At 38.1% G+C, this 14,981-nt stretch overlaps 1 protein-coding gene and 1 non-coding gene across 2 annotated transcripts in view; both read left to right on the top strand.

Moving 5' to 3' along the window:
* Positions 1–4,613: 4,613 nt before the first annotated feature.
* Positions 4,614–14,981, top strand: part of LOC114072300 (mitogen-activated protein kinase kinase kinase kinase 3-like) — an 11,999-nt gene continuing 1,631 nt past the window's right edge. Inside the window, exons 1-8 of the mRNA XM_027910214.1 lie at positions 4,614–4,700; positions 4,806–4,864; positions 6,380–6,433; positions 10,027–10,069; positions 10,287–10,449; positions 11,448–11,551; positions 13,376–13,417; positions 14,127–14,211. Of these exons, the coding sequence (XP_027766015.1) occupies positions 4,614–4,700; positions 4,806–4,864; positions 6,380–6,433; positions 10,027–10,069; positions 10,287–10,449; positions 11,448–11,551; positions 13,376–13,417; positions 14,127–14,211 (637 nt within the window). The remainder of the gene's footprint in view (positions 4,701–4,805; positions 4,865–6,379; positions 6,434–10,026; positions 10,070–10,286; positions 10,450–11,447; positions 11,552–13,375; positions 13,418–14,126; positions 14,212–14,981) is intronic.
* Positions 14,697–14,768, top strand: TRNAD-AUC. The gene has a single exon. It is a non-coding gene; the product is annotated as a tRNA-Asp (tRNA).

Raw genomic sequence — 14,981 nt, 5'->3', positions numbered from 1 at the left:
AGGAATGCAATGTTTCAGCATAGCTATTCTCTGTTTTTTAATTATTTGTGGCAGAAAAACTAAAATATTGGTAGGAAAAAATTGAGTTAAAGAGATTGACATAGGTAATAGAGAACATTACCCAGGAGAATTTTTCTTCAATTTAAATAATTTTTCTCCTCACACGTGCATACCTTTGTTTTTTCTTTACTACAAGCCACGAAAACTCCTATCCTAGTTAGCTAATGTAGCTGTAAAAACATATTGCAACTATCAGTGTGGAATTTTGGAGAGTCTCTTCATATTTTGTTTGGCTTTAAGTAATGAAATGGCATGTGGTCCTTAGGATCAGAAGAGAATAAGTGGAAGTGGGGAGAAAAGTACCAATGGTTTTTGCTCTTTTTTTTCCTTCCCTGTCTGTTTTGGGTATTTTCTGCCTTGGCAAAAGTAATTGAGAAAATCAGATGCTCAATTTTATTGCTAGGAGGCAGCTTAAAAATGCTGTGTGCAAGTGCCTGTTGCATGAAGGAGTTACCACAGCGAGTTAAGATAGTAATGGTCCATTCCATGGGTGTGAAATAGTGTTGTTTGTGCCAAGGGGACATTCACAGTCTCGGAATACGAGGGAAGAGGGTGCAGTAATGCACAGTAAAACCTCCATCAGTAACCAGGAAAGAATTATATTTAGTGTGTTTAAAAAAATATACATACAACTTGCTGTTTCTGAGGTGTTAAGAAAACCAAAGAAGTTCCAGGATGCACTTTTTATTGAAATAAAGGCATTAAAAATACAGCATATGCGTTAGGTAATATTAGGTTCTTTTAAAAATTAACTTCTTCTTTGATGAAGCAATGTGATAGGAATTTCTTAATCATTTTACTGGGAAAGGGATATGTGTGTGCCTTCCCATTTGATATGTTAGTAGTCGGAAGGTGATTTGTGTTCTTTGAAATTCAGAGTTACTTCCGCAGCATTTTGTAGATGTAAAGTCTTGATTTTGTCATTTCAAATGGTCTTGTTTCTCACTGGATTTCAAGAATAGCAAATGTGGGAAGTAACTGTGAATTGCTGGGTGGCTGTATACATTCAGTTTTGTTTATGGAGGCCTGAACACCTAAAAATAGATTTCCAGTACAGCTCAGCCCTACACAACAAAGTAGGAACGTAACTGTTAAAGGTGCATTAACAATTAACTTACCATGAAATTCTGCAGAAAATATAGCAGATTTTTAAAATTTAAGATTTTGCAGATTTGAGCACTCCTGGGGAATTTGTTTCATAGAATGCCCTTTGCTTTATCTTTGCTTTGAGGAAATCTGTATACTGTTTTTAGTCATTGATTACTTTGCACATGTAATTTATCTGATTTGTCTTTCTCCATGACAACTTCCTTTAGTGTTACTTAAACTATTGAGAAGAACTGGTAATAATTCCCTGTGTTACCTTCTTTTTCAAAGCAGTTACTGCCAGCAAATAGCACACTTTGTCTCGTACACAGATGAGAGACCCTGAGATTAGCTCAGCTGGTTAGAGCCTGGTGCTAATAACACAAAGGCTTTGGGTTTGATCCCCATAGGGGCCATTCACTTCAAGAGTTGGACTCAGTGATCCGTGTGGGTCCCTTCCAACTCAGAATACTCTGTGACATGAGTTGTTGGTAACCTGAGGCCGAGTGCAGAATAATCTGGAGTTGCATCTTTGAGTCAGTACACGGATTATTGACCTCTTCTCATTTCTGCCGGCTGTATATCTCAAGATTCTATTGGAATATATCTGTCTAGTCACCCAGATTTATTCTGTGTCAATGTTGTCTGATCTAAAAAGAATTTTAATTAACTAATCAGCATTATATGTAAGTTAAATGATAATATTAGTGTAGATTGATAAAGTTGTTGGGTAACTTTGCATCATTTAGGAACTAACACTAATCTGTTCTTTCCAGTGGGAATCCACAACTGATAAGATTTCGTGTCTTTATGTGTGGCTTTAAAAAACTCCAGTTATATTGGATGATTAAGTGTAACAGCTCACTGGAGGCTTTGCAGGATACATGCAGCATTTATCAATGTTTTCATATCAAATATGTAGCTAGAAAGTTTATAAAGTTGTAACTTCTGGATGTATTTGAAATAGAAGATAGAAGAAAAACGTATTTAACTTTTTAAAAGCTTTCTAGCTCTCAGTATTTATCTATCAAGAGTGCAAAAGGAGGAGTTTCCCTGGCAGTGGTGTACTTCACCCCACAGTTGGAGGGAAAGTCAGCAATATTTAAAGGGCTCTGGAAAAATTCCACATATCCAGTTAAAACCATAGTCAGATAAATCTTACACAACAGTGAACTGAATCAAAACAAAGCTTTTACCCTTTAAAAGCACTAAAACATAAGTAATTCTGGCAGATGTCATTTTTGATAAAGAAAATTCTGGTTATGCTTAAGAAGTCTGGTGACAGAGGAAGGCTCCTTATGTTTTATGTGGGTTTATTTATTTTCATTTATTAATTTCCCTGTCACTGCTGTACAGTGTATTCATAGCCATACCTTGCACAGTGTGTAAATTAAAGTGGACAGATATTTGGGCTCTGTCCAGCATAACATCTTTGTTTCTCACTTCTGAATAATGTGATTTTGCAACATTCCAGGCTTTTCTCTTCGAAGTGAAAAATATCAGATTTCATTATACTGATCTGGGGTTATTTTTCTCAACAGCTTCCTAGTCTTTGTTCTGGCATCCTCTCACATAGGCTCACACAACCTGTTTAACCTCCTTGCTTGTGAGTCTGGTGATGTCTTCTGTTTCCGGTCTTGTTATTTCCTGCTCTAAAGCCCAAATCCTCAAAATACCTGTGTTTACTGAGGGAAGGGTTTGAGATTGCAGAGAAATAGTATAAGTACTCCAAGTAAAGGAAGTTAAATCTGTTTCTTTGTGGTGGATTGTAGTCCATCAGCTGGTGGTGAAGAGCAGCAAAAGAAAGGGAATTACCTGGGTATAAGGAGACAGAGATTGGGCTTGATGAAGAGACTGAAACTGTGGAGGGCCTGGGATGGCCTTTGTTGAGGGAAGGAGACTTGTTGAACTTGTTTGGAGCAAGGAGCAGGAGGAGTTAAAAACCAAGGCATAGGAGGATGGTCAAACTGTGGAGAAGGAAGATTAAGATAGCAAAAGGGATCAAAGATACCCATGGCTGAGGCCTGACACCTTCCTCCCCATTGGCATGGCCACTTGTAAGGCCTCTCTTCCTAAATCCCCTGACAGATGATGTCTAGAGGGAAGGTTGGGCAACCCTTCTGAGTCAGATCCATAGAAGTGGAGAGAGTTTGGTGGGTTTGGGAGATCATTTAATTCTAGAACGAAGAGGTGTAATAAAATTGATAAAGAGATTAAAAAGTCAGTCTCTCCATGGTTCAGGAAATGCCAGCATCAGGCGTGCCTTTGCAATTTTTATTCAACCTTCTGATCTATATATTCTTTTACATCATTTACAGAGTGTTTTCCCCACAATATCTCACTTGTTTGGGGAAAATATGTAAAGTTACTGTAGCAGTCAAATGCTACTTACAGCTGTGGTAGACACATCCATGTGGAAACTACTACTTAGCTTTACAGAGCAGTATCGAGAGTGCAGTAAACAACCTGAAATTCCTTGCCAAGCAGAAAACAATGTCCATAGCTTTGTATTGAAGTGGTTACCCTTCAGCCTGGAACTGAGGGCTGCGGTGGTTTCTGCTTCATCAGCTTGGAACGCTGGAAAATCTAGTGTGAGACTTTTCCTCTGATTTTTAAAAATGCCCTGAGAGATCAGCCCCGTCTAATCTGAATTTATTGCTCTTAAAGCTTGAATATCTGGGCATCGTGATGAGGGATGGCATATTTTGATTTGAGTTGCAGTTCAACAGAAGATGTTGGGAGATCTTTAAAATGTTTTCTGGGAAGGAACAGTGTAGCTGCATTTATCACTAATTTAGGTGAGGGGTAATTTGTTTCTCCTGGTGAATACACTCAGTATCTTGGGAGCAAATTTATGCTCAGGTTTTTCCTGTTGAGATCCACCTGAAGAGAAAAACACCCTCTAATTACAGCAGTATCCTCCTGGCAGGTGCAGGTTTGATCGTGTTTCAGTGGGGTCCCTGTATTCCCTTAATGCATTAAATTTGTATGTTGTCATAGTGTTTACTTAATGACAGAGTTGGAATCCTATTGCCACATCTTCTTTGTAGCCTATACTCCATGATTGCTGGAGTGTTTGACTTCGTTAATACTGTATTTTTCTTTTCAATACAAAAGGTGTTCTTAAAGCGTACACGTATTGTTATAACCAGAGCTATAAGAACGTTTCTTGTCCTCTTTGCTTATTTTTTTAATGTCCCTGTGTGCTAAAGGGATTTTAGGCTCCCTGCCAGAACTACTCCCCATCTGAAATGACTACTACAACGTACCAGTGAGGGGTAGTAGGGTTCTCTACAGAGTCTGGTAGATCGCAAAGTCCTTAGTACTTTTTTTTGGTGTTTCTTTTCCATTTTTGTATTATTTTTGTTGTTATTTTATTTACTTTTCTGCAGCTGACTTTATTTTAGCAAAGGATCTCTGTGTCTGCAAGGAAGAGGCTAAGTTCAGAGTTTTAAAAGGAGTTGGAGATGCAGCAACCTGGCAGAGAGGAGATTTTTGAGTGCAGTGGGCCTGAGAGTGGTATTAAGGGTCAGGAAAGGCAGAGAAATAAGCTGGTTTGGTACCTCAGGTGTGGCAGAGGGGATAACAACAGCATGACTCAGGGTGTGTGTTTGATGCTCACCTGCTCATCCTAAAGATTCATTCTCTTACATTTTTAGGATCTGCAGCTAGAATATGGTCATGGTCCTCAGTGCGGCTACTTTTTGGGTGCAAATAAGTGAGTAAGCAACAGCATTTTCTGTCTTTAATTAATTCAAGACTATCTTAATAAAAAAAAATCACAAATGTGTGTTTAACACATTAGCTGAAACATAGTAAAATAAGTCAAGCTTGTTTCTATCAATTACAATTCCAAAATCACTATTTATTTCTACAATAGTAGTAACTCTAATGATATAGAATTGCAGCATTTTTCAGTATTGAAGGCTGTGTTGTCTCTATGGTGGTTAAGATTCCTTTTAAGAGCTGTTATCTTGGTCTGCTTGTTTTCAAAATGTTCTAGGTGATAAGTCCCACAGACCACAATTTTACCCCACCTGGGAACTACCAGTGCTCTTCTTTGACATTGCTTTATGCCCTTCTTCATCTTGTAGGGCACTGGGAACATGCAGTTATAAATGCTTTAGAAAATAAAACCTTTCTTAGCAAGTCTTTCCACTTTACATTTGTACATTTAATAATCGTGATACATTAATCATATGAAATAATTTTCAGTGTAATTTTTCCTTTCCACCCAATTTCTTAATTGCATTTATGCATGTCAGAATCAGGATGCCTAGCTGTGATTTTCAAATTAAATCATGTTAAAAATGCAGAAAATCTAAGCATAGAACATGATATTTTTGCACAGTCTTTAATTGAGGAAAATATGAATACTGGTATCTTCCAAAATCCTGTTGTTTCTTATTCCTGTGTTCTGCCTGTGATTCTTCCCTGTCTGTCCTTTCAAAGACACAGAAATGAAGTTCAGAATGTTACAAAATTGAACTGGGGAAGAATGAGTTTATTCCAACAGTAGTTTAATCCTTGGGAGTCTGATTAATTTTTTTTTTTTTTAAGATTACAATTTTCTTGGAGAGTGTGGATTTGTTTTCAATTGGATCAAGCTAAGTTTTACAATGCAAGGAGAGTGGTTTACAGTACAAGGAAAAAAGACCACTGCACTTAAAAGCAATACATTAATAGACACGTGTGAAAGCATGTTGTATAAAAATAAATGAAACAAAAATTGCAGCTGTGTTCATTTGTACGTGGGTGCTTGATGTATGTTCTGAAAGCCACTGAAATAACATGCTTTAGATTATTTATTGATAGAATCATAAGACCTTTTGTTCTGGCTTCTGATAATTGCATTTGTGTACCACAATTAAACTCTGTTCTTGTTCTTATTTAATGCTGAAGGAGTCTCTTAAAATCAGTTGAAGAAGAACTGCATCAGCGGTAATTCTATTCTTTTTTTTGTTGTTGTTTTCCTCTCTTGTGTGTTTCAAAAGTAATTTGTGCATTGATTTTTTTCTTTGTCTGTCACAACTAGTTCTTGTTTGTCCCTGTACTTGCTGAGAGGTTATGAGAGAGGCTTAGTTGTCTGGATTGCAGTATTGCTCTAAAGAATAATAATAGTTAAAAAAAAAAAGACAATAAAATTCTGTACAAGAGGTAGTAGCCTTTTCACAGCAGTCAAGGTAATTTTAATACAACTCACGCAACCCGTAATATTTATTCATTTTCTTAGGGGACATGTGGCACATTTAGAAGATGATGATGATGCAGATGATGATTCTAAACAGTAAGTCTGTTTTAAAAATAAATAGAATTAGATCCTCGAATAGGTGAGCATTTGAAAAAAAAATAAGTTGAATCGTGTTCTATAATAACTCAGGATTCCTTATTCTGTGACATTTTTAAAAATAAGCTTTTAATGTTGTTCCTAGGTTACATCACCAGAAGCTTTCTTTTTCTGTTGATAAACTTACTATAAATTGGGGAAGGGGGGAGTCTTGTTTGATACAGGTTTCCTTTTACCTTATATTATTGAACAAAATCTTGGCATCATTATGTTCAACCAGTAATTCAACCTGAGTCCTGGTGTCTTTTCTAGAACCAATAACTGTGTAAGGCTCATAAAAAGTACGTAAACTGTTTCCATAAGTCTTCTCTAGTTTGTGTTTGTTCTGTCCGTGTTCTCAGCTAGGAGGATGCTTTTATGGGTGCTTGATTTTTTGGAATAGAGCTGACTCCCTCACCACAGAGAGAGCGAGGTTATGGGACTGCAAAGGCATGTGTTAAATTAATTAAGCTCATATTAAATTCCAGTGGTATAACTATTCTTGGGCTCTATTTGATTTATAGATGAGAGCTGAAACAATTTAAAAAAGCACAACCAGTGTGTGTAGATTTACATTCCTAAATGAATCTGATCTAAAGACCAAAAAGAAAGGTGGCATTGAGATGGAATTTTTGTTTGCTTTCTGTTAATGGATAATTTTGAAAGCTGTTGCTTCATACCAGAAACCTTTAAAACATGTGTTATCTATTGCTGGCATCTCTCTCTTACAGAGAACCAAATTACACTGTCTTTTTTTTGCCTTGAGTTATTTCACTGCTGTTCTTTTATAACAAAAGCAGTGTTTTTTATCACATACTGAGCATGTGGGACAGCCCCCTTCAAAATGGGTAAAGGTACTGATAGTGTCTGATGTCTGGTGATGAGTACAGTAAATTTGCATGGTTTAATAATCAGTTTTTCAAAACACAAGTATATTTGCTGTTTGACACAAGTAATATTTATACCAAAAAAAAAAAATCAGTTGGTTTTTAGTAGACTTTATTCCCATACTGGTTCCTGAAGAAATTCTTCATATTTCATCATTAAGCAGTTGTTTAAAGGCCTGGTTGATTACATAATTCATCAATAATAGGAATCTCTTGTGTCTTGTCTTTGAGAGGAAGAAGTTGATGATGCTACTCATGATTTGCTCTGCAGCATTTGGGTGAAGCTGAGAAACCTGCTTTGCTCATAGCTGGATAGACCTTGCCCATGGCAACTCAGGCTTCCTCCAGTGCAGGCTGTAACAGTCCCCTGTAGCTCCATCCTGCCAGCGTCACTCTGATGGCTTCCAGTGAAGGTGCTCTGGATAGCCTTGCTGCTGTGAGCCAGCTCAGCTTGGTTACTCCATCCATACTAATACCTGGCTGGTTTTTTTTGTGCACAGCTTTGTGTCTGTTTGGTTTTGGTTAGCATTTCTTTTTTCCCCCTGACTTCTTGCTTGGTTTGCAGTCAGTATCATCAACCTCAGTAATGTTCCGGGGCTTGAACCTTTTTGATCCCTGCTGTCTTGAAGTGCTAGCACTGCCCAGTGCTTCAGAACTCTTGTTTATTACATGAGTTCCATCAGAACTTTCAAACAGCATTGACTTGAGGTGCTTATGTCTCTGTCATCTTTCTGTGGATTTTTTTTTTTTTTTTACATTAAACAAGGAAGAACCTGATAGCTTCTGGAGAGGTTCCAATTCATCTGACCCTAAGGGTAGTCACCAGTAGTCTTCCAAAAAAGTCCTGGTGTTTTTTGTTTCTTCACATATTTCTTCCCAGCTACTCTTGCACTGCGGAGAGGGCCTGACCATGGGTAAGCACAGGAGTAAAAGCTTGAACGCATGAGCCTTGGAGCAGACAGATTCTGCGTCTGTGCCCTTAGCTTGGTATCTGCTTGAGCCCAAAGCTCTGCTGGAATTGTTGGTTCATCAGCTTGATCACAGGTATCTTCCTCTGGAACCCACTGAAGATTCAAGGCTTTTTTTTTGATCTGTGTTCTGTGAGATGGAGTTGTGCTTGGAAGAGCACATGTGACATCAGTCACTTCTTCATTCAGATCCAGAGCAAAAACGATGAAACCACTGTACACCTCCAGTCCAAACAGATCCCACTGAATGAAACTGGGTGATTTGCAGCAGCAGTGAATCCACATGCTTCACAGAACAATATAAAGTTACCTCTCTTCGTTTAATAATTTTGTTTCTTTTGGTATTTCTTTTTCTCTCATGCACAGCAAGGCTGCTGATGCTTGAATTTCCTGGTTATGGAAACTGGGAAAGCAGAAATTATTGGGACGCTGCCCTGCATGATCAGCAGCGACAAACTGCACCTAAACCCTATTGTTGAAACAAGGACACGTGGTCCTTTGTGCAAACATCTGTCACATTTACGCCAAATTGTTGGCTTTTCTGTTTGCTTGGCTGCCCAGTAACATTGTAATGGCTGTCTGAAATGCAGAGGAAGAATATGAAAGAAAATATAAATGGAGCTTGGACACACATGACTAAGGACTTAAACTCGGTCTCATAGTGGAGATAATTTCTAGCACCACAGCTGCTGAAGTCAGAAGTCCCCTTCAAGCTTCTCTGAAATATAAGCAACAGATAAGATGCCAGGACAGAAACTCCTGAAAAGAATGTAGCAAAGCAGACAAGTTGTTGACCTGTAAACATACAAACAGATATTTTACTACTTGGGTATTTTTCCAAAACTTTGAAACATTATTTAAAAATAAGGAAAATACTGTGCAAGAGTGTCAAGTTTTCACAGCTGTATTCCTAATTTATTTAATGGAAATAATTTTCAGTTCCAAAAATATTAGGAAATAGGACAGTATAAGAGCTTTTAAAAACATACAAAGTTTTGGGACGTAATTGATTTTTTTTGGTTTTTTAATGCAACATATTTTTTAAGCTACAGAACCGGCAGAGCAAGAATGCTCCTCATGCTTCAGCTTTCTTGATTTCTGCTGATATCTTGTACTCTTGGGCCAGCCCATTGAATTGTTCTTGTGTTAAAAAGTTGCCTTTCCCAAGACTTCTGTGAAAAAAGAAACTCATGGAAAAAACAAAAACAAAGAACCCAGCCACTGAGGTAGCTGTCCAATGCAGAGGAATTTTACTTTCAGACTGTTTAAGTCATCAGTATAAATTTTTCAAAGGGTGGTATTCATCAGTTTTCTTGTAAGTCCCCTTTGCCATGCATACCTACAGGTGTCCCTTTAGAAAAGCTCACTGATACCCTAAATCTTTTTCCTCTCAACAGAGTAAATATCAGGCCTGCTGTGTATCTCCCTACTTCGTTTTGTACAGTATGTGCGTCTTCAGCAAATCAGTTCATGACACTCTTCTCTCTAGGGGGGATCTGTGACACTTGTTTTCATATAGTATCTGTGGTGTAACAAAGTGTTTGGAAGTATTTGTGATGCAGTTATTTGGATATAATGGTGCTGTTGACAACTTAATGGGGCTTATTTGTATGGCATTTATAAAACCCTGTATCGTCTTGCAGACTGCAAGACAAGGTTCAAGGAGGGTAGCAATCTGTTCTGTTTCTTCTCTTTATAGTGCTACTATGAAACCTAAAGTGCCACCTCCTTTACCACCAAAGGTAAGTGAGGGGGATTTTATTGCCCAAAAGATAAGGACACTTTAAGTAAATAAATGCAGAATATGTAGATTACTTTATTGATAGCTCTTCACTTGTGAAAGTTTCAGGATCCAAATATTGCATATGGGGTTTTTTACTCATTGAGAAGTAGCATGGATGCTTTTGAATCTTTCTTCATTGTGTTTTTATTAGTAGTAATAATAAATGTCTCTTTCAGCCTAAATCCATCTTTATCCTCCAAGAAACTTATTCTTCTGAAAACGAAAACCAAGGGACAATCAAGAGATGCCCAACATCGGAGAGTCCGGCAAAATCTACATCTCACGTTCCACCCAGACCACCACCTCCTCGACTACCTCCCCAGAAATCTAATCCTTTAGGTAATAAGAGTGACCCTAAGAAGTATACAAGTATTTCTTACATAATCTAATGTGATTTTTATTTCTGCCTTCTCACACTGTGCACACATTAGAACATACTGAGGTAATTTTTCTGTAGTAGGCAAGTGACAGAAAGTGCATGAAAGCCAAAATGCATGAAGAAAGCATGTTTTACCTCTCAAGAAGGTTAAATGTACCTTCTACCAAAGTCACTGACATGATTCCTGCTGATGCCTTTGGTGACACGATTGCTTTCCTAAGCAACAGGCTATAATGCAGAGTATCAGGATTGTTAAATAAAGTGTATGTGTAGGGTTCAGGTTCAGTGTGTCAACTGTTGTCATTTGACATGTCAAGAACAGAATTCTGCCTTCAAAGTTTGCTTTTGTATGTAATGAACTGGGTTGGGTAGTATAGGAGGTAATTGTGTTTGTTTACTGTCTGCTCAGGCTGTTCATTTTATGCTTTTGTTAGTCCAGTGCTTTGAGAATTGTCTTGGACTGGGTTCTCTTAAGCAAGCTTAATGTCTGACTTTTAATTGATACCTTGCCAGCTTTTCCTTGCTTCATACTCAGTACTGCAGCTGACGTGTTAAAGATTTGACTCTAATGCTTAAACATCTAGTGCTCAGAAATGCTTCAGGGCTGTTTGTAAGGAATCAATAATTGAAGTGTTAGCTATTGGCAAGTTTTTCCTTGGGTATGTTCAATACATTTTTCCTCATAACTGTGGCTGCATCCCTTTCTATGCTCCCACTGGAGTTGTAATAATTACCAAAAGTCATGGACTGAGGTTGAATGTGGCTCGATAGACGGTTATATGTGCACATGGAAAAACATGCATGCTTCAGAAATAAATTAGGGGTGTTTTGTACTGTATTGTATATAGTACATGTTCTCACTTAAATGGAAATGCTGACCTTTTAAAATTGTTCTTAGGCTAGATTGCTCTTTGAGGTGAAGGTAGAAGAACACGTTTTTAAAAATGAATCTTTCTAGGTAATGGAGTCACTTCTGTACAATTAAATGGTGAAAGAGAGGAATCGCCACAGAATGAAGCTAGCGACACTAATTTTTTAAGGAAAGAAAAGAAGGAAATACTGGTAGGTATTTAAGGTGTTCTTTTAAAGTTGTCTTGACTGACTGTTTTACATGTACAAGAAAAAGGAGCAACCATGCTCTTTAGTATTAAAATTATGCTGAATGGCATCTTGTTTGTTTGGAATCAAAGCACAGTTTCTTAGATTGTCTGGTTGTGATAAAGTCCTCGGCTGAATTTTGAGTTGGTGTTTCAATTTCCTTAGAAACTAACATTATCACGGATATATACGATTTACTTGCTCCTTTGCAGACCTCAGAAGTGTAATGAGAGCGAGACCCTGTGAGAGACATGTGATGCATTGTACTGAGCAGTGACTATTAAAGCAAACAAGGAAGTGAGGGAATGGAATATGCTGCTTCCTGACAGCTTGCTGGGAGATTTGGCTGGCCCTGGGAAAGGAGCTGAATTAGGGTTGTTCCCCAATGAGCCCTCATCTTATCCTAGGTGTAGGCATACAGGCTTTTTGGTATTTAGGGGGAAAAAGATGATGAAAATGTAGCTTGAAGGCTGGATAGGCAAGCCCTTTGCCTGCTGGCCTCTGCAGCTCCAGGTTTCAGGGTTTAGTGGCTTGAGTTTAGGATCAGACTTGAGCTACGTGTACTCATCTGAAGTTGTGCTCATGGAGAGAATGCAGTCTTAACACCCTGGGTAACCTGAACCAGCTGTGAACTGAGGAAAGGGTCCCTTTCCTGTGTACCTTTCTCCTTTTTCAAGTGAGGTTCTCCCTCAAGTCAGAAAATGGCTTCCAGAGTGGTCACTCCATGGTGCAAAAGCAAAAGTGGGAATGTGAGATGAGAGAGTGGGACATCTGTAGTTAGAATAGATTAAATGTAACATGAAACTGCCTTCTTTGGGGGCTTCTTCTAAAGGTGAGGCTAGAAATGTAACTTTTCTTGTGAGAAATGAAGAGGAAGTAGACCAGAAATGTTGTCTAGGTCTTTGTTTTGTTTAAAGGAAATGGCAGTAATACTGGCAGTACTTTGGAACGTAGGATTACCTGAACGGCTTTGAACTCAACATCTGAAATTGTGTGTTTGAAGTTTACCACGTTACCTGTCAAATACATTTCTTGCGAAGCATGTTTTTGCTAGGAGAAATTGATACTGGTACAGGAAAATGCATATAGTGCTAATTGGTAAAATGTAATGCTCTAATATTGAACATTTGAGCAACTGCTGCAATATTGTTTAACTCCACAGTACTGGATATGGTATTCCTACAGGTACCATCATTATGTGAAAGTGCTGCATAAGGTTATGCAGACATTCCATGAGGAGTTATTAGGGAATCATAGTGATGATTTTAATGAAAGAAAATGATGCTGCTGGTTTGTGGTGTGTGGTTATTAGAGACACACGGTCGGCAAACTCGTACAGAATTATGGAAGTGTCAGTTTGGAAAGGGGGGTCTTTAGACTAACCTTGTGCTTACAAATGGGACTATAGCCAAAGCTCAGCCAAGGTTTTCAGGTCTAGTACCTATGGCATTGGGCACAATGGAATTTCTCAGTAGGTGCTCAGTGCCTTCCGTTAGTGTAGTGTAGAAACATATAACACAACTCTGTTGTCTTAAAAATCTGCAGGGAGCGTTTGTATCTATTTCTTATGTAGATGTAAGTATTGGCTTTTTATTTTTATAAATACAGTTATATTTACATTTTTATAAATGTAATTATGCTTAATTATTTTTTCCAGTACTTTTTGACAACATTCTAAAAAAATTTTTTACTTCTATGTTTGTTATGAGGTCACACGGGGAGAGAATGTACATGTTCATGCTTAGTGTGCATGTGAGTGTAAACATACTTTTAAATTTTATTTTCTAGAAACCAATTAGTAATGGCCTTCCTCCTACGCCTAAAGTACACGTGAGTATTGCTGAGTCATATCTCAATGCATGTGGGAAGCAGGATGTGTTTTCTTACTAAACTGACAGAGTACATTTTTTGAATGTTTGTGGTATTTTTTTTTTAATTATAAAATCCAGTATCACTTAGAAATGCTAAGCCACTGTATGGTATTTTAGAAATCACCCTTAGTGTTGTGCTATTGGGGTGAATATTGAAGGTTTTTTGTTTGCTTGCTGCTTTAAAAAAGTGAGTGATAGTTAAATGACTAATGTCACACTAGTACTTAGGTACATAGTCATGTGAGGAGCTGATCTCTCCCAGGAACTGCATATAGCTCCAAGTTTATGCTGTGCAGCTCTAGGATTCAAAACTTCTGAAGATAGGATTCATAGATGCCCTAGGGCTGGAAGTAAGTGTTGCAGATACCCTTGTGCACCTTTGAAGAATAAAGCAAACTAGAATTTTATTGTAATATCTGTGTAGTGCTTTTAACCAGCACTATGATCAGAAGAGCCAGTCTTTCCGTTTCTTGACCATTTGTTTCTGCCTTCACCACCCTCCTACATGTGTGCTGGGCAGTGTATTTACGTAGTTGTCCTCTGTTTTATGGATGAGATTATTTCCCACTTGGCAACTCTTAACCTTTGTTACTACTTGACGTAAAAATAATCCTACTGGAAATGTAATATTTTAATTTTTCAATATTTAATTGTTTTCACTTCTACAGATGGGTGCTTGCTTTTCAAAGGTTTTCAATGGCTGTCCATTAAAAATTCACTGTGCAACTTCATGGATAAATCCAGATACAAGAGGTACTATATGATGAGTATTTTAGCCTTTTTGTCCTCTCCTTGGATTTCAAGACTGCCTAGATGAGCAAGACTATTGCTTTTAAAATAGACATACATTCTTAGAAACAGGAGTTCTTTAATTACGCTGTCTGAAGTTATGATGTTCTTTTAATGAAGATATATTTGGTGCAGATCTTTGCTGTGATTAAAAAGAATAAATTAAATATCAAAGTTAAAGTCTCTTCTTAACATTTTAGTCCAAAGGATGCCAATCCTAATTTATTTTTTAAAAAATCTGACTTTTGGAGGTCCTAGTTGAGATTTATTTCTTTTATCGTTCACTTTGGTTTTTTCTCTAGATTTTTCTGGTCCTACAGGATTCTACCACTGTTTATTTTTGCGTACAATCTAGTGCTTTATTATCTAGCCTGATGAAAGGGATAATTGGTAACGCTGTACTCGCTTTGTCTGCAGTTACACCTTCTGCATATAAACTGTACAGGGAGCCCCCGGTGGTCTAGGGGAAATGACACTGCACTATCACTGCAGAGACCTGGGTTCGATTCCCGGTCGGGGCCCCTCCCCGGGCAGATGGAGCTCGTATGGAGCTCGTTAGCCCTGTAAGGCAATCCATCTACGTCCTGAGGACCTCACTGCCACCGTCCAAGCGTGCTTGGCCCCGGCAGATGAACCTCAGGATTAAAGGGTGGGCTCAGTTCCGCGCACACTGTGTCTCACCTAAAAAATCCAATGCGCAGGCTGGAAGGTGGAAAGACCTTCCCCGGTTCTTC

This window comes from Empidonax traillii, unplaced genomic scaffold (genome assembly GCF_003031625.1).
Source record: "Empidonax traillii isolate 1590-97213 ecotype Southwest subspecies unplaced genomic scaffold, ASM303162v1 scaffold2948:size16860, whole genome shotgun sequence".
NCBI lineage: Eukaryota > Metazoa > Chordata > Aves > Passeriformes > Tyrannidae > Empidonax > Empidonax traillii.
Note: the sequence above shows the minus strand (reverse complement) of the source record. Positions and strands in the feature narration are given on the sequence as shown.